The 24,718-nt window shown below is 40.0% G+C and overlaps 1 protein-coding gene and 1 non-coding gene across 3 annotated transcripts in view; both read left to right on the plus strand.

The window, feature by feature from the left end:
* Window positions 1-938: 938 nt before the first annotated feature.
* On the plus strand, window positions 939-1,082 carry LOC132646594 (small nucleolar RNA SNORA48). The gene has a single exon (XR_009584857.1). It is a non-coding gene; the product is annotated as a small nucleolar RNA SNORA48 (small nucleolar RNA).
* Window positions 1,083-22,616: 21,534 nt separating this feature from the next.
* The window catches only part of Kcnt2 (potassium sodium-activated channel subfamily T member 2), a 383,380-nt gene continuing 381,278 nt past the window's right edge, over window positions 22,617-24,718 (plus strand). For both annotated transcript variants that reach the window (XM_060364407.1, XM_060364409.1), the window contains exon 1: window positions 22,617-23,233. In XM_060364407.1, the coding sequence (XP_060220390.1) occupies window positions 23,139-23,233 (95 nt within the window). In that variant the 5' untranslated portion in view covers window positions 22,617-23,138. The remainder of the gene's footprint in view (window positions 23,234-24,718) is intronic.

A 24,718-nucleotide genomic window follows, 5' to 3' on the forward strand; every position in this document is an offset into this window, starting at 1 on the left:
TAGGCCCAGTCCATGCATACTCTTTGGCTGGTGGTTCAGTCTCTGTGAACCCCCATGATTAGTTTACTCTGTAGGTGCTATGTTTCTTTCTACATGATCTATATGGATATCTATGCAGGTGTCCCTGAGGATATTATTGATTTGATTTTTCTGTTTCTAGTAGTTTATGCACAAAATATTATTTTATAGGAATATATTAGTATTGTTTAAAATATTGACACCAAATAATACTCCTATATAGTACACAAGATTTATTTATACTTATATTCTTCTAATGACTTAATTTGCATTTCTTTGGGTGCTAATATGTATAAATATTTTTCCCATTATTTCTGTACTTACTAATGGTTTTATTTTTTCTTCTTTGTAAAATTTCTGATCATATTCCCTTTTTATGAGAGGTCATATTTTAACTAGCCATTCATAAATATGAATATTTCAAATTTACCTGTTATTGATTTGATTTCAGATACTGTCCATATCAGATTTTCCCAATCTCCCCACTATTTGTTACTTTTCATCAAATGTCTTTCCTTTAGAAACAAAATATACCTTGTCTTTTTTTTTAGTTCATCTAGTTTCTGTGATCTTAATAAACTTTCTTATTAATATTGCATGTTTGTATATTATTCAGATCCTCCTTTATATTTCTTAGTTTTATTGTTCTGAATTAGCTCTTCCAGGAATATATCTTGTCCTTTTAACTTATAAATAAGTGGTCACATTTTAGAGGAAAAGTATGGTTACAGGAAAGATTTGAATTTTAAAATGGTGTTATTGTCATTCTTACTAGTGTTCTTTTTTAATATTACTAAATGCATTTCATATTCATTTGACACGATTTATACATGTGTTGCTTTTCCTTTGTCTCCTGTATTTATGTCTGATTCCTAATCAGTTTCATTTGTGTTTTTAAAAATTATGCCTGATTCTTGACTTGCCCCTGGCAATGAGCAAAGGATCACCTTGCTGGTGGTGGTGTTCTTAATTCAGTCAGGGGCAGAGCAGATGGCAGTCCTGATATCATTCTAACTTGATGCCTGTCTTAGTGGCCAAAGCTGTTTTATGTCTGGGACATATTATTATGTGGTTCACATTGCTGCAAGAGAATATAAGAACTTCCCTGGTCAAGGCAGCTCTGGGGACTCCATGGATGTCCAGAATCTGTACAGAAGAACTGGCCTCACCTTCACTAGCTGCAGTGCTCTAGAAAGCTGGCCCCACCCATCACTGAAGCGTTGCTGTGGAGGTGGAAGCACCTGGGAGAGCAGGCCCTTGGCTTCACCCAAGCAACACAGTAGAACTGACCGTGGGGGTGGGGGTGAGCTGACCCCAGAGATGTGAGTGTAGGAGATCTGACCCTGCCACTCACTTCCATTGGGGTGGCACAGGCATAGAGGTGATGCCCCCCCCCGGCTATTTCTATCTGTTGGGAAAGCTGTCCACAGATCATGAGCCTGCAGCTCTCGGGACAGCACGCCCTGGACCCACCTGGACAGCACAGCAGCTTTGACCCTAATGGTGGGGGCTCAGGTGAGCTGTTCAGAGGGCCAAAGCACAGAAAAGCTTACCTTGCCACTTGTCTGCCCTGAGGCAGGAGAGGTGTGGGTGATGCCCTACCCTGTAGGCTTAAGGTTATAGTGTAATTCAAATGCTCGTTTTGGTACTCCCCATATCTGGTTGCAATTTTGTTCTGAGAATCTCCTGTCTCTGTTGTGTGAACACTACTCCCAGTTGTCCCCTTATATACCAAAGCAGTTTACAGCCAGTCGCTGAGCAAGGGTCAAAATAGGGCTGGACTTTCTGCCAGCCAAGGGAGGAGAATTTGAAGGAGGAAGTAAGGGATTCAGCCACCGACAGTTGTCCAGGATATATCAGAAGACAAGAGCTGGAGCAGGAAAGCTACATAAAGCAAGAATTTCTGCTATGTACACTGGGAGAAAGCCAAATTAGCATAGAGAAATAAGAATGGAGTAATAACTGCTTAGTTGTTGTGTTGTGAAGCTTATTATTAAACAAATAAAACAGAGTTTTAATTACCTGTGTGATTGCTGGGTTAAGTGAGAAACTGAGAAACAAATACAGTTTTATAAAAATAATCTTTCAACATTTTGGCACCTGATATGTGGCCAGACTTACATAGAAAGCAAAACTACAGAGAAGTTTCTTAGTTCTGTTTTTTAAAAAGAGAAAAACCACAGTTTCCAGGGCAGGAGCTCACAGCTTCCTGATTGTATAGGAATCACAGATCAGCAAGAATTTTTGGTGATGTTGACTTGTCTATTTTACATCTCTCATTATGTTCTAAGTTTTATATATTTGTTATTTATTTCTGGTCTTATTTTTTTTTCACATCTTCTTTAAGAATGGATTGCTCACAGTTAAAACCTCTTGTTGTTCTTGAAGATGCCTAGGTTACGTCCCAAACACCCAAATGGTGGCCATAACTGCTATTAAATCTAGTTCAGTGTGTCCTCCTTGCCTCTATAAGCAGTGTGTGCAAGCACACACACACACACACACACACACACACACAGTGAGCATATATGAAATAAAGGATAAAAATAAAAATTGATTAGGAATTATTTATTTTTATTTATTGCCCATCACTGATTATTTTTTTGTCTTTTTTTCTTATATAACTCTTCCCCTACATATGTTTAAAAATACATGGTGATGTTATTCATTTTTGCTTTTTCTGGTTCTTAAGAATTACTGATGCCAGCTGAAGCAATTGAAGCTTAGAACATGTTCTCATATCACTGCTTGGTCATGTCTTCAAAGAGACTATTCTTATCTGTCTTTCCCTCATGTCCTGAGCACGTATCTTCAGACTTTTCACAAGACATCACTGTAGCTGCTGCATATAACATGCATATAACCCATCTTAGTTTATTTTAAGCAGGCTTTGATCAGCTATCATCATGTTTATACAGTGAACACTCTCTTGTACTCTGCTTCCTGAAGAGATGGCCAGTCTTTGCAATTGTTCTTCTGTCTTTTTTCATCTATCAACCTTGCTTTGGAACACCTGCATCCATTCATGCCTCCCAGGGAAGGAGTCTTTGATCTTTAGATAGCTATCATGTCTACTCTTAGAGATACCCATACTTACACTATTTAAAATTCATACAGGAGTTCTCACCTAATTTTTGCCTTAATAATTGTTAAGATTGTATACGAAACTTGTGACTGGAGTCCTGGATGCACTCTAGTCTCATCGAAGCTGCACAGTGTACATTTTTTATTCTTTGTTTTTGTTGCAGCTGTCATTACATAAGAAATTTCCAAGTAGAAGACCATGTAGTAAAAATATGACATTAAAAAATATTTTGAACTTGGGTAAAATTTTGCTAAACAGAACGTGATTTAACTACTTGAATTTGGAAGTGTGCTACTATTGTGAAATTTTAAATTTTCTAAGGGATCAGGTGTTTCCATTATTGTGGTGGGTGTGCAGAATGTCAAAGTTAGGACCTAAACATAGAATGTCAGTCCATGCCAATGGTTAGAAAATTGGCATTCAAATAACAGTAGAATTTAGTAAGGAAAAATGGTACAATTATTACACTATTTGGCTTTATTATAAAAAGACTATGAGATTGCACCAAAAAATGGCTCGTAATTTTGATAACACTATTAAAAATAACCATATTTTATTTGTTGGATCTTTTGGTCAGGCACTAGTGATAGATAGAAATTGGGTTCAATTTGTCTGAGCAAAAAGAGAACAAATTTATACACAGGATTTGGAATCCTTGGCCTGATGCTTGCTTAAATCATGCCAGATCTAGGAGCTCTAAAAATGTCTGCCATCTCTAACCAAGAAGATATTTCCACTTGATATCCATTTTCAAAGAAAAAATTAATTTTCTCCACTGAATGTCACTGGGTATATTAGCCCCACATAAAGGCACATCCCATGCTCTGCTGTAGGTGGTCAAAACAAAATGAGCTCAACCAAATTGTTTAGACTTACTAGCTCATATTTATTGAACACATTTTGTCTTGATTGTCTTTTGTGTCTGATTTTGTGTTTTATAGAGTTTTTGTGTGTATATGTGTCTGTGTGTTTTTTCTGCTCTCTTTTCGTTATTTCCACTTTATTCTATTTTTTTTCTGTTTGCCTGTACCTTTTCTAAAGAGAGGGAAAGAGAGCGGGGTGTGGAGTTGGGTGGGTGGGAAGGTGGTTAAGATTCGGGTGAAGTTGGGGGAGACAAAATCTTGATCAGAATATATTGTATGAAAACTGATTTTCAATTAAAAAGTTTTTCTGAAAATGTTTTAATTCCAAGTCATTCACAATAATTCACTTGGTAGATAATTTTGTTCCTCTGATACTCATACATGAAGATTTTCTATTTATATTGTTCACACACGTTATCCAAATTTAGATAAAGTACCAAAGTTGTATAGACATTGGCAGCAGAATTTCAGACAATGAGAAACATGGTATATCTGCTTATGTTAGTAGGATATCTGTAAAACAAAAATTAAGCATGATATTAATGAGGACATGTTTCGATGTTGTTAATATAATGTGATCTTAGGAAAAGGCTCTATATTTCATTATAAAATATATGCAGAGTCTCTGAGATCAGTTCTGTTTTATTTCATTTTTAAATGGATTGAGGGAAGAATAAATTATAACAAATGCGTGATTAAAGTGTTTTTACTTTTTTAGTTTCAGACAGGAAAACTAAAAAAACTTGTACCATTTACTCTGATATCTCTGCCAAAAGTCTAAAGTTTGTGTGTATAAAATGATATATTAGTTACTTTTCTATCACTCTGTGTTAAAACACCATTAGCAGACCAACCTTATGGAAGTGTTTATTTTGTACTTTTCTCAGCAAGTCTACACCACCTAAACCTCTCCAAATGCTGTCACCAACTGGGGACTAAGTGCCCAAATGCTGGAGATTATGTAGGACATCTCTTAATCAAGCCACGGCATATGATATGTTTCTTTAATTTTTATTACCCTACATCAAATATTATTTTATGTATAATTGAGAACACCCAAGGACTGCATGTCCTCCTATGAAATATTTTCTACTTCAATGAAGATATGAATAAAATATTTTTGAGGGTTTGACTAAAGCCAGCTGGTAACCTATGGGAGAATCATGACCTTAGAGAACTTCATAGTGAACTCCAGAGGAAATGGTATGTTCTTGATTTAGGAAACTGTTTGAGAACTTAATTTTAGTTGTAAGATTATTAACATCTTATAACATAGGGAATGTCCTTACCATACTGTGTAAATTGGTGATTTTTCCAGGACTTAAATCCAAGTGAGCTCATAAGCTTGCAGGCAAAAAGAGGAAACAGAAAGTCCAAAGGACAAGTTGGAGTCATTTGTTATTTGTTTCCTAAATCTGCAAACACCTTTTCAAAAAAGCTAGTCTTAATATTCTGAAATATTACAGATTACATTTCTTCCTACTAATGAGCACCTCAGTATTTTTCGAATTGGCATTTGAGTGGGAGGTGGTGAACTTCTGTCTTAGTTGTTGATTTGGCTATGACATTTCCACAGTTTTTACCTTTGCCATATCATTATTTTGGGCAATCATTAAGCGTGTGGGCACCAGTGTAAACACATATTATACATACAGTTCTGTGACATCCTTCAGCTTGTGGTATCTGAACTCAGTATGGTTATATGCACACAGATATTGTTATGCATGTGAATACAAGTCAGGATGATTGTTTCAATTTTAGATGGATATATGATCTGGTTTCTGTGTGGAGAATATTTAAGATAATTTATTGATTATCCATATTTATTATTCTTATGGAAGTTCAGAAGTATAAATAAGCAGTCATTTTCCCTTCTTTTTCTAGTTCACTTATGCTTTTTCAGTTGTTCTCAGAGCACATACTCCAGTTTATATTCTCAAAGTGAATCAAAGTTGTTCAAGTAGTTGTGTAAAATTAAAAAATATATATTAATTAAACTCACTGTGTGCTAAATAACAAAATGAGCTTATAACAAGAAGAGTATTCCAAAACATGGATGCTTACATTCAAAAACACTGGTCATAATATTAGCTAATGGGGAGCACCAGTTTAAAATATTCAGATTTATTATTATATCTGTTCTCTTCCCAAATAAATCCTTTATTCCATGAGGTAGAGACCCCTCAGCATACTAAGTTCTGTGAAGCCAGGTAGCTACTCAGAGGCCAGCTTCTGTGAAGTCAGAACTTGACCTGTTGATCCTAGGCTTATGACAGTTTCTCTAGAGGGTGACAAAGGCCAGGCAGAGAGGAGAATGGTCAGATAAATATGAAGAATCCAAAGAAGTTATCTTTGAGACCAGGTTATATTCACTTTAGGAATTTGACACTTCCTTGTTGGAACTTCAGAGGAAGATTTTTGAAAATTACATATGTGTGTGTAAGGTAGAATGGGGCTTTGTGCTGTTAGGCTGGAGTAAACTAACGCAGCATTTACATTGAGAAAAGATATGCACCAACTCACTACTGTCACAAAATTGGTTTTCAATAAGGCTGATAAAAATAGTCCAATTTCAGCTAACAATATATGAAGACATTAATAATATATGTGACCTTTAATACATCTGCCCTTCAGTGATATATTTTTTTATCTTGTATTATAAGATTTTGTTCTTTTTACAGAAGACTGAATTCAGAATGTTCAAATGAAATTAATAGTGAGTAGTTGTTTATATGCATTGACTCTCTTTCGTTTCTCATTTCTGTGAGAATATTTATTTTTTAATTTTTTGGTGTATTTGTGTTTGTGTCTCTCTTCTGAGCAGGCATGTGTACTAGTGGTAGCCAGAAGAAGCAATCAGATCCCTTGGAGTTGGAGTTACAGAAGATTACTAGTTGCCCCACGTGGGTACCGGGAACCAAACTTGAGTCCTGTGGAAGATCCAGAAGGTTTTCTTAACCCCTGAAACATTTCTCCAGGCCCATTTGTCAGTTTCTTTTTTCTAATATTTTAAATTATTATCAGTTATTACAATTTATTCAATTTGTATCCCAGCTGTAGCTCCCTCCCTCATCTCCTCCCAATTCCAACCTCCTTCCTTCTTCTCTCCCTATGCCCCTCCCCTAGTCCACTGATAGGAGAAGTCTTTCTCCCCTTCTATTCGACCCTAACCTATCAGGTCTCATTAGGACTGGTTGCATTGTCCTTCACTGTGGCCTAGCAAGCCCCACAGTGAGATCAGAGGTGATCGGAGAGCCTGCCACTGAGTTTATGCCAGACAAATTCCCTGCTCCCTTTACTAGGGAACACACTTGGAGACTGAATCTATGAGCTACATCTGAGCTGGGGTTTTAGGTCCTCTCTGTGCATTGTCCTTGGCTGGGATATCATTCTCTTCAGGGCCCCCAGGGCTCAGTTTTTATGGCTCTGTTGGTCTCCTAGTGGAGCTCCTGTTTCCTCCAGGTCTTTTTATCTCCTCTTTCTTTCATAAGATTCCCTGCACTCTGTCCAAAGTTTGGCTATGAGTCTCGGCCTCTGCTTCAATACCTCAATCAGTAGAGTCTTTAGAGGTCCTCTGTGGTAGGCTCCTGTCCTGTTCCCTGTCTTCACCTGCTTGTGATGTCTATCACGTTTGTCCTTCTGAATGAGGACTGAGCATCTTCCCTAGGGCCTTCCTTGTTATCTAGCTTCTTTAGGACTATAGATTTTAGTATGTTTATCCTATATTATGTGGCTAATATCCACGTACGCGTGAATATATCCCATGTGTGTCTTTCTGCTTCTGGGATACTCACTCAGGAGGATCTTTTCTAGATCCCACCATGTACCTGCTACTTTCATGATTTTCTTGTTTTTAATTGCTGAGTAGTATTCCATTGTGTAAATGGACCACAATTTCTGTCTGTTGAGGGACATCTAAGTTGTTTCCAGCTTCTGGCTATTACAAATAGAGCTGCTACAAACAAGGTTGAGCCAATGTCCTTGTTGTATAGTTGAGCATCTTTTGGATATATACCTAGCAGTGGTATAGCTGGATCTTGAGGTAGTGCTATTCCTAATTGTCTGAGAAAGTGCCAGATTGATTTCCAAAGTGGTTGTACAAGTTTGCACTGCCACCAGCAATGGAGGAGTGTTCCCCTTTCTCCATATCATTTCCAGAATGTGCTGTCACTTGAGTTTCTGATCTTAGCCATTCTGATGGGTATAAGGTGAAATCTCAGGGTCTTTTTGGTTTGTATTTCCCTGTTAACTAAGAGTGTCAAACATTTCTTTAAGTGTTTCTCTGTCTTTCGATATTCTTCTACTGAGAATTCTCTGTTTAGCTCTGTACCCCATTTTAAAATTGCATTACTTGGTTTGTTGGTGTTTAATGTCTTAAGTTCTTTAGATATTCTACAGAGGGATATTAGCCCTCTGTAAGATATAGGGTTGGTGAAGATCCTTTCCCAATCTGCATTTTTCAGTTTCTTAATATTGAAATATACATAATATTTTTGTTTATATATTTTCTTTTTTATTTTATACAATAGAAAAATTTCCAATAAATAGACATTTTAAACATTTACACACATAAACTGTTCAGACCAAGGTGGCAATGTACATAAGAGCTTTTATTTCTTATCTTAGTGATAAACTAGCTGAAAAACAAACAAAAGAAACAAAATCTGAGATATGAAAGTAATATAGTTAATATTTAGAACACGACTTGTGGGCAAAGGAGATACACGAATGTCCAGGATTATAAAATTAATAATATATGTCCACAGTCTTGATTCATTTAACATTTTCCTTTGAAGACATGATATTTCTGATGTTGCCTCAATAGGTAACCTTTGCTTTTTGGTTTATTTTTAAATATTGTCTCTATGATATGACATAATTTGTAATGGACACAATTGTTTGTTAGAATAATCTAGGAATTCTGACATTCACTAAGAATTGTACAGTTTCTGGGTAGTTTAGCTTTTCTGAGTCGTTAAACCATCTTAAAAATAAGGAAATCACGTATGCTAGCAATATAAACTATTAACAATTCACAGTTCAGTTGAAAATACTAAACCAAGACCATCTTAATATTAGAACTGATAGATAGTTAGCATATACCATAAAATTTTAAAATATTACAGAATTAATTTAGCCATAAGTCCAAGTATTTTCCTGATTTATCACAATTTGGTGTGTGTTTCACATGTACCCATGTTTGTATGTGTATGTATTTGTGTGTATATTGGTAAACAGATTATGTCTGAGCATGTGTATGGAGACCAGATGTTCATGTAACTTTCTCTCCACTCAAACTCACTGATTCTGGAAACATTTAGGCTGGCTGGCCATCAGATTCCAAAGATCCTCCTCCTTCCTGGATTCCAGGATTATAGGAATGTCGTCATGTTGGGCTTTTTATCAGGGATTCCAAGGGCTCAAACTCAAGTCCTATGATTGTGCAACAAGCAGTCTATAAACTTAACCATATCCCTAACTTCTCCTTATAAGTTAAATTTGAAGTAAATAAGAATTTATACAACAAATGACAATATTTTACATATGAGTAAAAGATATTCAGTGGCTTAGCCTATATGTTTTCATCTTTCTTTCATTTATTCCAATTTGCAAATCCAGCCCTTCCTTGGAAAGATCACAGCACACCTCAATATAGGGATTTGACAAAGAACTTTTTATATTTGTATATTTTGTTTAGTTAATCCAAACATGCACACATGATTAAAGACACAACAGATTTTAAAATGATGTTTTTGTGATGATAAGAACTTTCTCATGTAAATGTTTTTATTTTCTTGGATGAAGGGATGAGAGGAGAGCATATGAATACATGCTTTATGTACATGTGGCTTGAGCTGAGCCCAGAGTGTTTCTATCTAACTATCTTTAGGCGTAGGCCTGGAAGCTCCTAACCTCCATCCAAGCTAATCTTCTGCAAGTCTGGACCTTGAGAACTGTAGCTTCTCTCCTGCATTTGCTAACTTAGGCCTCCTAAAGTTTGCTGAATAAGTTCACCCTTTCTGTTTCTTTGTGAACTCTGGCTGGCTGGTTCAGCTCTGCTGTTCTAGCTCAAATTCCTCTCCCAGCTGACTGATTCAAATGGACTCCTCTTGGTTTCTGATTAAATTGCTCTGCTTGGAAAAACTGCCTCTGAACTGCAGGAACTGCCCTGCACTGATTGCAATGACTTCATGAACTGAATGAAACTGCAGGAACTCAACTGTACTCAACTGCACTTCACTGCCCTCAACCGAACCACACCGGACTCAACTCCTCTGCTCTCTCTCTTCACTGCTCTTCAGTAGCCTTTCTTGCCTAACTATTCTAGTGAGAGTTGGGTGTATCCTATCCCTGACTCAGTCTGTCAACTTTTCTCTGATTCATCAGGGTTTCTGCTCCTCAATTAGACATATTGTTTGCGATTAAGGGTATGTCTGTATTCCAGCCAGATCATATGATAACCCAGGGCATGCCTGCCTTTCAGCTGGATCACATAGACTTAGGAGGTCTTTACATATCATCCCTTGTGAGGTCAGCCATGCTGCTGTATTAAAATTTCTCTGTATTCCCAGCTTAAAACTTTAAAATTGTATGTACTTACATTGGCAAACATCTTTTATTACTTTATCCTGTTTGGACCACTCAGTAAACTTGTTTTGGCGTTTATACTATATATTTGGCACACCTCTGCTTGTTAATGTAGCTCATATTATCATGGCAGTGGAACTGTAGAAAAAACTGTAAAGAAATAAATATGATCAAGTAGATAGTGATGGAATGATTAAAATTACCTGTATAATTGTTTAATACAAGAGAAAAATGATTTAGTGACACCTTTGTTTTGAGTTATATCATTCCTTCATAATCAAATGACACAGAAGTTACAAGACAGTCTTGTGAAAAAAATGTTTAGTGAAAAATGAACAAAGAAGTGGTTTCCGGAGGATGACAAGATGGTGGCGCCAGGAGAACAGGGCGTCTGAGGAGCAGGACAATGTTTCCTGTACAGGGACCAAGAGACTGAACTCTGGGCCCTAAAACAACAGCGATCATGTTTCCCAGGTGAGAGGAAACCCCCCACAGCGTGGGAATCGGTCGGGTCCACTCTCAGGCCACCCAACCAGAACCTGGAAGAGATCCCGGGTCGCACAGGCACTAGGTTGCCTGACCGAGCCACACGCCTACACCTCCTGATCACCTTCCCAGGCTGATCGGTGGGCACAAAAACACCACAGACCGGAGTCTCTTTCGCGAGAGAATCAACAGGGAAGGAAGGAAACAGTTCTGACTTGGGTTACCCATTCTTTCCCCGGAAAAAGTCTCGCAGACTGGCGGGTCCAAGCCGCCATCACTGAGCTGTGCTCCAGACATAGGCAAAAACAGTTGCTGTGCGCCAGCTCTCCAACTGTGTGCCCCAGGGCAACATAGACTGGGAGTCACTGTCAGGAGAAATCCTCACAGGGAACTAAGAAAGAGGACAGACTTAGGCCACCCAGTATATCCCCGGAAAAGGTCCCACAGATCAGCCCAACCCAGGGACCTGCTGTGTACCAGATAGCCTGTTACCAGGAAAGTGGTACCCACCCACCACAGATTACCGCTTGGGACTGAGACACAGAGCCCCAACCTCAGACCTACAAAAGCCCGGAATCCCCGAGACTAACCCCCAGATACGGCTCCAAGGGGCAACTAGTTATCCCTAACAAAACTGACCAAACCACGGAACACACAGCTCAGAGCAGCAGATCATTAAATTTACAATAAGAAACCCAGAAGCAGGGCAGCTGTCTTCAGGACTTCCCTGGGTGAGAGGAGAACCCTCTCGACTAACAAAGACCACAGTTACAACTCAAGTCTCTATCCCTGAGGGGAGCAGTGGCAACTCCTGAAAAACTCCAGCCATCCAGTGACTATACCAAAAAGCAGAGAAGACTTCCTTCAAGAAAAAAACAGCTTTCTGACAAGGGGATTCTCTCCACCACATGATCCCCAAGAACCACCAGAAACTAACCCCAAACTAATCCCAATGGGTAGAGGCCAGCATAAAAGCTCAACCAACAAAAGACAGAGTAATATGGCATTTCCAGACCCAGTTATCCTGGGGCAAGTAGCCCTGGACACCCCAGCATAATTGAAATCCAAGAAGATGATCTAACAACTATGGTCATGAAGATGATAACAGAGGAAACAAATAAAATACGTAAAGACCTAGAGGAAGATAAACTCAAACAGAATATGGCCATCTGTAAAGAAATAGAGGAAGTTACAGCCAAACAGTTTGTGGCCTTTAGAAAGGAAATGCTTAAATCACTGAATGAAATAAAAGAAACAGAGGTTTGCTCAAACAAATAGCTGAAAGAATTGATGCAAAAAAAAAAAAAAAACCCAGGAAAATACAGTCAGACAGGTTAAGGAAATGAATAAAGTGTAATTGATGAAAATTTTTTAAAAAAAAGGAAAAAAATAATTTAAGAACCTTAAATGACTTTCAAAAGTGGAGGAAAACATGGAGTTAGTCAATTGGCATGGAGCACGTCTCGCCCCTGGGGACAATGGTCTCCTGAACCTACTCAGACCTCGGACACCACCACTGCTAGTTCTAGAACTGACGCAGGATGTTCCAACGAGGGGTTAAGGCTTCTCATAATATTTCCTATAAGCCCACACCTGTTTGTCTATATCCCCCATTTTTATTCATTATTAGCCAGATAGAGCCAAGTAGTTGTGGTAATGATACTTGCTTTTTTGCCCAATGCTGGAATGCTAGTAAATTTAGGTATGCCCTGGTTACTCGCATGCCTGACTGGGTGCCTGTGCCTATTGATGCCCCTCACGCTATGACTCTCTTCAGACAGAAAAGGGATCTTGGAACTACAGCCACCATTGTTACTACCATCTTATTGGCGGCTGTTGGAGCTACCACCAGGGCATTAGCCATGAGTCATACTGTGCAGACTGCTCAGACCCTGAATAATCATTTAGCCAATGTAGCTCATGCCTTAGTTGTACATAAAGGAATTAATGCTCAACTAAAAGGAAGCTTGCTGGTGTTCAATCAGAGGATTGACCTCTTGCAGGAGCAAATTGATACCTTATGGCAAATCGCTCAACCTGGCTGTCAATGAAAGTATGCTGGACTTTGTGTCACTAGCATACAACATGAGAATTTTTCCTGTGCTGCAAATCTGTCTAAACAATTGTCGAGCTATATTTTAGGTAATTGGACTGGAGAATTCGATACTACGATGGAGCAGCTGAGAGTGGCCATTGTCACAGTAAATTCTACCAGAGTGGACGCAGGACTAGCCACAGGATTATCAACATGGATTGCTGCAGCCATGAATCATCTGAAGGAATGGGCAGGCATGGGAGCGTTAGCAGGCCTTCTGGTGTTGGTCTCCTTGGTTTGCCTGTGGTATATATGCAAGATTAGAGTCTCACAACAGTGTGATGCAGCCATGATCATTCAGGCCTTTACAGCCATTGAAGCAGGACATTCTCCCCAAGCATGGTTGGATACCATAAAAAGCTAAAATGATACGCTCAGGATGCGAGGCTAAGCACTGCACTCAGGGTCAGCCGCTTTGGACCCAGAGAAGAGCATGTCTGATTGCATGCGGGTTGATGCCCCAGGTCCCGCCTCTGAGAAAAAGGTATCAGACGGGTCTGATGCTCTTTGGGTGGATGACACCTAAATGAACATCAGTACAAAGTCCCAATTTATTTCTAATATCAGAGATCAGACCTCTACTCTTGCCTGATGCGTCTAAAACAAAAAGGGGGAACTGTAGAGAGCTGCGGAATGCTATGCCTTAAAGATGGAGCTGGTTTCCGCCTTCCACCTTCCCGATGGTGAGTGCTCTCTGTCACGAACAACTCCACATTTGGCTAAGGCTGAGGATCTGGCTTGCTTCCATGTATGTGGACCTATCTATCTGCATTGCCCACGTGGCATGCCTGGGTTGGCTACCCAGAGGCTATTTAAGCTGTGGGCTGGCTTTCCCCAGGGTCCGAGGATTGTTCAAGGTTCCTGAATAAACTGCATTGAAAAAAAAAAAAAACCCAGGAAAATACAGTCAGACAGGTTAAGGAAATCATCAAAACGGTTCAAGATCTGAAGATAGAATTGGAAAAATTAAAGAAAACACAAATGACTGCCTACAGATTGGGAAAGAATCTTCACCAACCCTTTATCTGACAGAGGGCTAATATCCAGTATATATAAAGAACTAAAGAAGCTGAAAAACAGCAAACCAAGTAATCCAATTAAAAAGTGGGGAACAGAGCTAAACAGAGAACTCTCTGTAGAGGAATATCAAATGGCAGAGAAACACTTAAAAAAATGCTCAACGTCATTAGCCATTAGGGAAATGCAATCAAAACGACCCTGAGATTTCACCTTACACCCATCAGAATGGCCAAGATGAAAAACTCAAGTGACAACACATGCTGGAGAGGTTGTGGAGAAAGGAGAAACCTCTGGTGGGAATGTAAACTTGTACAACCACTCTGCAAATCAATCTGGCACTTTCTCAGACAACTAGGAATAGTGCTTTCTCAAGATCCAGCCATACCACTCCTAGGTATGCATCCAAAAGGGGCTCAAGTACACAATAAAGACATTTGCTCAACCATGTTTGTAGCAGCTTTATTTGTAATAGCCAGAAGGTAGAAACAGCCCAGATGCCCCTAACTGAAGAATGGATGCAGAAATTGTGGTACATCTACACAATGGAGTACTACTCTACAATGAAAAATAAGGAAATCATGAAATTTGCATGTAAATGGTGGGACCTGGAAAGGATCATCCTGAGTGAGCTGTCCCAGAAGCAGAAAGAGACACATGGTATATACTCACTCATATAGACATATAACAGGACAAACCCACTATAACCTGTACATCTAAAGAAACTAATTAAGAGAGAGGACCCTGACTAAAACACTCAATCCCCATCCCAAAAGGCAAAGGGGATAGACATCAGAAGAAGAAGAAGAAAACAGGAAACAACCTAGGAACCTGCCACAGAGGGCCTCTGAAAGGCTCTACCCTGCAGACTTTCAAAGCAGACACTGAGACTTATGGCCAACTGTTGGACAAAGTGCATGGAATCTTATGTAAGAAGTGGGAAATAGTAAGATCTGGAGAGCACAGGAACGCCACAAAGAGAGCAACAGAACCAGAAAATTTGAACACAGTGGTCTTCACAGAGACTCATACTCCAACCAAGTACCATGCATGTAGATAACCTAGAACCCCTGCACAGATGTAGTCCATGGCAGTGTAGTGTCCAAGTGGGTTACATAGTAATGTGAAGAGGGACTGCCTCTGACATAATCTGATAGGGCTGTTCTTTGATCACCTCCCCCTGAGGGGAGAGCAGCCTTACCAGGCCACAGAAGATGACAGTGCAGCCATTCCTGTTGAAATCTGATAGACTAAGATCAGATGGAAGGAGAGGAAGACCTCCCCTATCAGTGGACTTGAGGAGGGGCATGCGCGAAGAAGGGGGAGGGAGGGTTTAACTGGGAGGGGAGGAGGGAGGAGCTTATGGGGGGATACAAAGTGAATAAACTGTAATTAATAAAAAAATAATAAAATAAAATTGCTTATTAAAAAGAAGTGGTTTCCGTTATAAAAGAAGGCTGGAGGAAATTTTTCTCCTCTCTGCTTTCACACACTCTATACAATGCAATCTAACCCTTCATGACTGTGTTAGTTTTGTTTCTGTTGCTGTGGCAAAATATCCCAATGAAAGCAAGTCAGGAGATAAAGTAGTATTTGAGTTCATATGCTATAGGACTTGATAGCAGAGGACTCACAGTGGCAGAGTCTTGAGGAAATTGGTTATGTTGCATTCATGGTCAAGGGGCATAGACCAACAAACTAATACATGCCTGATAGAGCTCAGTTTTATACACAACTCACAGAACGGTGCTGTATTAATGATGCAGGTCTTCCCAATTCAATAAATGCAATCAATATAATTGCATAGAGATGCCCACGGAGTAACATGGTCTGGACTGTCCCTCATTGACACCCAATTCCAGGTGATTCTAGACATTGCCAAGGTGACAATTAAAACTAGCCACCACAATGATCAAGATGTGTGCATTTCTCTCTGCTAGTAACCAGTCAACAGATACTAATGGGATAGCCAATACTTTATTCATTTCCACATTCTGTTCCTGAAGACAGCCTTTCATCACAGTGAGTGTCAAGTCCTTGGTCATTACTCTGTCTTTTAGATGCCAGTTGTAGGCTTTAGGTTGTTTTAGCTGTGCTCCTGGACACCTGGCTCTAAATTGGGGGACTACTTATCCTGAATTGGTTAACTTTCTAGGACAACTACAGACTTCTCGACAACTTTTTCTAGGGATTTTGTGGTTTATTACAAAGAACATAGCAAACACTGTAAATAAAGAGCAAGGGAAAGAAACACATAGGGAAAGGGATGCAGGAAAGCCGCTATCCAGGAACACCCATGTACTCAGCAACCTGAAATCTCTCCAAAGTCTGTTTTTTAAAAATGCTTTAAATTGATTGATTGATTGATTGATTGATTGATTTTACTGTGAATGTATTGTGTGGGTATGATTGATTATGGCATTGAAACATACTTATCTGTTTGAACTTGAGACCTTCTTTTCTCTTTGGCATTTGCAGTGTGGAGTCAGACTGGGTGTCTAAAACCTCTATTTTTTGTGGCATTTTGCACCCAAGTCCCATTCTGAAGCTATCTAGATTCAGATATCTCTTTTATAACACATATATAAAGATTTCAAGGGTTTCAGGAGCTTTGTGTCAAGAACCACAAATAGACACCAAGTATAAATTTCTCCTGACAGGCTTTGATTTGAAGTTCTCATTCATGTTTATCCTCACTACAATTCCTGGGAATAAGTGTCAGGAATCACTAGAAAACATACTGTATAAAGCATATAAGCTACTGTGATGTCTTAATAAATCTCGAGATGCTATCTCTTCATATCACTGACCTGTCATACTTAGATGGGATTTGAGAAGGACACATGATGTTTTGTCTTTGATTCTCCCCTTTTCAGGCTTACTGATGTTAGTCTTCTCTTATAGACGGGCATGCTATAGAGGGGCTATATATAGGGCAGGTTTTGTGCTATTACTATAGATTTCTTTTTAGTTCAAACCAAGTGCCAAGAATAAGGTCAAAGTAAATGGAGAACAGGTATCCCTTGATTCTTTAGCAGAGTGGAATTCCAGTTTGCTTCTCCAACTTCTGACGTATCACTTCTGCTTGGTTCTCTTCATCACTATAGACTCTGTTCTCATTTTTTCTCCACACTGTAAGAGTCCAGTGAATTTATCTTTCCTTAGTTTTGATGGCTACTTGAAAGCTGATGCTTCTCAGTCTTATAAGTCTGGACAAGTATTTGCTCTAGGACATATTTAAGTCATATAGAATTCTTCATTTGATGCTTTGTAAGTGGCTTAACAAGAAACCATTCCTTCACTCCTTTTTTTTATTAAACTATAATTATTATCCTTCACCTATGTAATCAACTCAGAAGGCATAGAAAGTATTGATTCTTCGTATACACTGAATCACACAATTTCTCATTTCATGTAAATTCTGTTGCCTCAGTTTCCTGCACAACTGCTTTCTATCTGAACCACATAATCACTATTGTTTTTGACAATTGGCATATTTCACCTGAAGTACGGCTGAGTCTCCAGTCTCTTTCCATCTTTCCAGGTTTCCCTGTAACTTAGCTGGCTTCACTGCTTCCCAGGAGGGTTTTTTTTTAAGGAAAGTCTTTGCCATTTGCTTTCAAGGGGTACAAGGTCCTTCAGATGTGATACTTAAAAGATGTCTAATAGTTGGCCACTTCTTGCCCATTTGTGCCTTAGTTTCTGTCCCTTTTCTAGCTTAATACACACCCCTAATAAAACTGTATGATACTTTTTCATTTGCTGGTATTCACTATACCTTCTTTTTAGTTTAATTTGATTGTATTTGTATGTGTATGTGTGACATGTGTGCAGATATTCTGGCTGGGACTCTGTTACTATGTGATATTTCTTGAGATAGGGTTTCTTACTGAACCTGGGGCTAAGTACATAATCAAGCACCAAAGGTCTAGTTGGCACTTCTAAACATGCATGCCTTTGCCTAGCTTTTTTCATTCATGCTGGAATCAAACTCAGATTCTGGTACATAGTGTTCAAGCACTGCTATCAGCCCACCCATGCACCAAGTCCCTCACCAGGGAACTTCTAGCATGTTTCTTTCATCCTAGGGTATGCTGCCTCTCCTGTCTCCACAACACCATTCATTTTTCATTCATTAGTATAAATGTCAGCTCCTTCATCAGAAGGTCCTCCCTCTCAGTTTTCCAAATTCAGAATCAGGTGTCTCTATGTGCTCAACAGCCCATATTAATCACCGATGAGACACCTCTTACTCCACTGTCATTCCTACATGATCAGCCCTCCATCGATTGCAATCCCTTGCCCTCTGGATTATGATAAAGTGAAGTCAAAGTCACTGCTTAAAATAGAACACACTCACAGGGTCATGTCATAGAGTTTAAAGCTATTATCTGAATGAATAGCATCTTTGCCTACATACTAAGGTTTATGAAGACACAGCCTAACATATGTAATGTTTTTGTTTTCTTTTAAAAATTTTATTTGTTAGTAGTCCTTTGAGGACAATGTATAGATGATCAGTAAAAGCTTTTGGATCTTTTCCAATCAATATCTATCATCTACGTCTGTCTGTCTGTCTATATTTGCACACATATGCACACACACATACACTTTATGTATTAGATAAATTATCCATCATATTCTCTGACTGCCATTATGTTAATTAGGCACAAGATAATTATGAAGCAATTTTTAATTGTCAATAAACCTGTTTTTCACTTATGGGAATAAATGTTTTTTTGTGTTAAAACATTCCTATAATCAACATATTGAAAAGTAAAATTTTTTATTCCTTATTTTTTATATTAATTACAGTTTATTTGCTTTGTATCCCAGCTGTAGCTCCCTTCCTCATTCCCTCCCAATCCCACCCTCCCTCCCTCTTTTCCTCCCAAGCACCTCTCCAAGTCCACTGATAGAGGAGGTCCTCCTCCCCTTCCATCTAACCCTAGCTTATCAGGTCTCATCAGGACTCCTCTGTGGCCTGGCAAGGCTGTCCCCCTCTCCGGGGGAGGTGGTCAAAGAGCCAGCCACTGAGTTCATGTCAGAGGCAGTCCCTGTTCCCATTACTATGGAACTCACTTGGATACTGAGCTGCCAAGGGCAACATCTGAGCAGGGGTTCTAGGTAATATCCGTGAATGGTCCTTAGTTGGAGTATCAGTCTCAGAAAAGACCCCTGTGCCCAGATATTTTGCTTCTGTTCTCTCCTTGTGGAGCTCCTGCCCTATCCAGGTCTTAGTAACTATCCTTTCTTTCGTAAGAGTCCCTGCACTTTGCCCAAAGTTTGGTTATGAGTCTCAGCATCTGCTTTGATACACTGCTGGGTAGAGTCTTTCAGAGGCCCTCTGTGGTAGGCTTTTGTCCTGTTTCCTGTTTTCTCCTTTTTCCAATGTCCATACTGTTTGTCATTTTGAGTAAGGATTGATCATTTACCCAGGGTCCTCCTTCTTGCTTGTTTTTTTTAGGTATACAGATTTGTGTAGGTTTATCCTATATTATATATCTAGTATCCACTTATAAGTGAGTATATACGGTGTGTGTCTGCCTGCTTCTGGGATACCTCACTCAGTATGGTCTTTTCTAGTTCTATCTATTTGCCTGCAAATTTTATGATTTCCTCATTTTTAATTGCTAAATAGTATTCCATTGTGTAAAAGTACCACAATTTCTGTATCTATTCCTCCGTTGAGGGACATCTGGGTTGTTTCCAGGTTCTGGCTATCATGAATAAAGCTGCTATGAACATGGTTGAGCAAATGTCCTTATTGTGTACTTGAGCATCTTTTGGATATATGCCTAGGAGTGGTATAGATGGATCTTGAGGAATCACTATTCCTAATTGTCTGAGAAAGCACCAGATTGATTTCTGAAGTGGTTGTACAAGTTTACATTCCTACCAGCAATGGTGGAGGGTTCCCCTTTCTCCACAACCTCTCCAGCATGTGTTGTCACTTGAGTTTTTGACCAACCAACCAATCAACCAAGCAAGTCAAAGACTTGTATGAAAAAAATTTCAAGTCTCTGAAGAAAGAAGTAGAAGATATCAGAAGATGGAAAAAAAAAAGAAAACCTCAAAAAACCCTCCAAAGAATTAGAAAATATTTTCAACTGTGTTTTTTTTTTTTTTAGAAAATGCAATTGAGACTTTTAAAACTAAGAAATCGTTAACATTTATTTTGATAACCTTTATTAGCATAATAGTTAGAACATCTTTAGCCAGGTCTGCTTGTGACCAGTCTACTCTTGCTTATGTGCTGTGTGTGACAAATCTCTGTTGCGTGCATGCTACCAGTCTCCGTTATTGCTTGTGTGTGTGTGTGTGTGCCCAATCTCTCTCCTTATGTTTGCACATGTGTGAGACTTAACTCCTCTAGTGGGTTGTGTGTCTCTGTGCGTGTGTGTAGTGCATGGAGAGAGAGAGAGAGAACAATCTCCTCTACTCCTATTCATCCACACTAGGAGCTGTGTAGGAAACCCAACAAACACTAGCTGGAATTACAAAGTTTAGGAGCATATTGTGTAGCACTGAGTTTAAATTTATTTCCCCCAATTGGATCTCATGCTGTAGTGGAATTAAAGCTTCCCCTTCCACAGAGAGAAATCCAATAGATGAGATAAGAGACCGGAAGCACACAGTGAGAGAGAGAGAGACCAAGGTACAGCCCGGAGCAGGAAAATAGGTTGTAACAGCAGGGAATGCCTCAACATGATAGGAAACAGAGGAATAGACATGTAAAAGGCAGGTGGGAGAACTAGAAGCCAAAATTAAAGACAAAAGAAAAAGTCTGTAACAAAAAAATGAAAAAAAATAGAGGAAAAGATCTCTCAATTATAAATTTAACTTTTGATAACCATGATAGCTGTATGTTAAGAATGTCAGAATAATAGTTTTATGTAGTTATGGTTACAGATTTTTTCCCTAAATTTGGAGAATGGGGAGCTTTTCATTCTGATCACATTTTTATGGTACAGAGAAAATCAGCACAGGAAGAAACTTCCTAGCAATGAGTGTCCATAAAAGCTGGCTGTGTGTGACTGTAGGAACCAAGCAGATCTTTACTTACTCTTTTGTAACAGAGCCGTTCCATTCTGTATTCTTATCTGATTGCTCAGATCTCAACTAAAATTGCCACAAAAAGTGCAAAAGAAGAAGCGCAGCTCTAACTTAAAATATTACTTACTCTGAATCTGGTAGGCCATTTGTTAGCATGTCAACACTGGGGCAAGATTTGGCAATTTTGAAGGTCCTTAGCCAAAATTATAAAGACCGCTAGCAAAATGAAGTTTGGATGGTTCAAAGAAGAAGGCAACACATTCTCCTCACTTGGGAGAGTCGGGGCATGTACAGTTGGCATGGCTAGGTCTAGATGAAGCAGCCAGACGTGGAAACTACCTGCCAAGCATACAGCCATGCCCCTTCAACTCCTTGCTACTATTGAGTCATCTGCTTTTGCACACGTTCTGCTGATATCTTTCTTTATGAAGTCTCTGCTAAATGATCTCCACTAAGAATTAATGAAAACAAACTAATTACTATTTTGATAAGCCAACTTAAAAAAAAATCAACCAACCAACTAATCAACCAACTAATCAAAACCAAACCAAACCAAACCAAACCAATTTTACCTGATCCTAATTTTACTGTTTCCTATTTCCCCCTCACTTTCAGACTGCAGAGGCCTGGTTCATTTTCTTGTGTTTCTTGACCCCAGGAGAGGTGTGTTTCCCTCCAATGTGGCTCCATTTTCATTCTGATCTTGTTCCTACATACAAACTTTGAGATTCCTAAGTAAGGGCCAGAGACAGCGCTTGTGTCTGTTTTCTGAGGTGCTTTTGGGCTGTGGCTGTTTCTGTTTATACCATTCCTGAAGGAAAAACCAATGTGTGCAAGTAGAACCAGAGATAGGGTAAAGCCCAGGGAGCCGCTGAAGAGCAAGTTGAGGTCCTAAGTTCTCTTCCTCCTCTGACCTCTAGGCACACACCTGCACGCAGAAGCTCACCCACCAGCAGTCAGTCAATAGAATCCTGCTCTTCCTCCTTCCAGGGTGCTCTCATTTAAACATTTCTCTTCAGCTTCTGCCTAAGGGTGCTCTGCATTTTTCCTCAGACCAGGGAAACCCTTCCTTTCTCTTAGAATGAAGAAGGGGCGGTGGGTGGGGAGAAGGGCTTTCCTTGAGCTGAGAGCGGGGATTCCCTGTCTAGGGACAGGCCATTTCCCACCGAAGCAGGGGATCACCATAGCCAGGGTGCTGGTGACTCTTGGGAACCTTCTTCGAACCCTTCACCATCTTCCCAGGAAGGGTCTGGAGCTCCGGAATCAGTAAGTGAGCTCGCCCCCATTGGTTGTCCCCAAGGCACCCTCATGCCGTCACTGAGTTATGTTAATGAGGGGGAGGCTCATTGGCTGGGCCTTCAGCAGCTGCTAGGAAAGACCTGTGCAGGGCGAGCCGGAGCCCACCGCCTTTGCTCCCGCCTTCGGCCGGCAGCTCCCAGAGGTTGCTCTCCCAGCTAGCAAGCTGCGGTCGGGGATGCCCTAGTGGGAGGCTCTTGTTCCTGCCTTTCAGGAAAGTGCCTAGCCATCACGCGGCGCGCACACCCACCACTTGTCCTCTTTCTAGGCACCGCGCGATTTTTCTCTTTTTTTGTCGGTGAAGTAACTTTTGCATTCCCGCCTCCCCCCCCTGGTCCCAGGGACCAGAGGCGGCGCCGAGCCTGGGGGCGGTTCCTTGGCAGCGCTGGTTCAAGTCGCAGCCAGACTTTTGCTCCTGGGCTCGGTTTGCATCATCCCCATCACACCCTCGGGGAAGAGGAGCCGGCCCCCTTTCCAGCCTCAGCTTCCGGCCGAGCCACCCCTCCCCCTTCAGGTCCCCCCACCCCGGCCCTTTCTCCCACCCTCCCCAGCACAGCACCCTCTCCACAGTGCTCGCTGCCCCTCGCTGCCCTCCTTCATCCCTTGTTGGATGTTGCCCACTCCTTAAGGAAGGATGGTTGATTTGGAGAGCGAAGTGCCCCCTCTGCCCCCCAGGTACAGATTCCGGGATTTGCTGCTAGGGGACCAAGGCTGGCAAAATGATGACAGGTGAGTGGCATGGTGCAGTGTTCCACAGATACTACTCGAAGGGGGCAAGACTGGAGGGCTGTGGAGGAGATGGAAAGAAGGAGAGATCAGCAATGAGGGAGTGAAAGGGACTCTACATCTCTCCATTTTGACTCTGTAGAGCAGTTGCTGTGGACAAGGAACTCTTTTTCTTTCCACTTTCTCATTCTTGCGATGGATGGATGGATGCATTTGTTGCATTTTATTCTATATTCTTTGTCTATCTGGGTTTCTGTGGTTGTGTGTGAGGCTGCGAGCAGAGGTACAATCGCATCCAAATGGCACGCAGTTTCAGTGTCAAATGTTTCTCGCTATTTTCCCTGGTGTAGTTAATACACTTCATAAATGTATCCAAGCAGTTGAAAAATCACGGGAGAAACTTAAAATCTCCTGCACCCACTTTCTTACTCCTTGTCAGTGTTGTCTCAGCTAGATGTTTACTTACCACTGGGAAGTCCCTGCTGCTTGAATGTTTGCAGTTCAGGTGGGCAATTGACTTACATATGTAACAGGTAGTTAGTGAAGCAAGGACGCGTGTGATACAAAAATACCAAGAAGGGGTTCTGGTAGCATGATTCGTATATTCTTTTTAACCTAAATAATCCATATTTCAAAATTATAAGTTTCAAAGCTGAAATATGTTTTGCTAGAAACGCAGTGCTTATGTGTTTATCAATGGCATTAAAGCTTTGTGCAGGTTACTTACAAGATGATCTGCTCTAATTAGTTTTTCCCCCCACACACTTTATGTTTCATTGAACTGTTTTCTAGAACGGTCGGTAATTTCACATATCACATGTCACATTTTCTTGTTTTCAAGTTCGTATAACTAAGCTCTCAATGCAGAATAAATGATTCCCTGAACTTCAGTTTGGCATTAGTGTTCTATTTGAATTAGATAAAAGATCCATTATTGGCCCAATCTGAAGTCCCTTCTGCATTCACCACTGGGCAATATGCCTCCTGCTTTTTCCTCACCTTCTCAGTTTCCAGTACTAACTCATATTCCAATACTCTGGGGATTCTGTCTTGGACTTCAATTATGGGCATCTTTCTTGGACTCACATTAGTAAATTAATGATATATGCATGGATGCTTTATGAAGACATTTCCTTAGAATGTCTCCTTTGGCAAAACCTTGCATATAGCTTATACATTTTAAGACCAAAATCTTGGGTTATTTGCCATGCATCTAAAAGAAGGTATTGATTGGAATTAATTGAAGTTAACCAAATAGTTAAATGAATGAGTGAGTGAGTTTACAGTGCTAACATGGCTCCTAGCATGGTTTGGATTCTTAGTAAATGCTGGTTCTTTTACTTACAATTCACAGTTGTATTTCTTTATTTCTCTTCTTTTTTTCCTGTTTTAGGATATTAAACTCATATGAGTAAGTAAATCATGTCATTTCTGTTTGTTAAAAGCTCAAGTTCCTTTTTTTTTTCAACTGAAAGCTTACTGTATTCA

The sequence above is a fragment of the Meriones unguiculatus genome, chromosome 11 (genome assembly GCF_030254825.1).
Source record: "Meriones unguiculatus strain TT.TT164.6M chromosome 11, Bangor_MerUng_6.1, whole genome shotgun sequence".
In the NCBI taxonomy this organism is placed as follows: Eukaryota; Metazoa; Chordata; class Mammalia; order Rodentia; family Muridae; genus Meriones; species Meriones unguiculatus.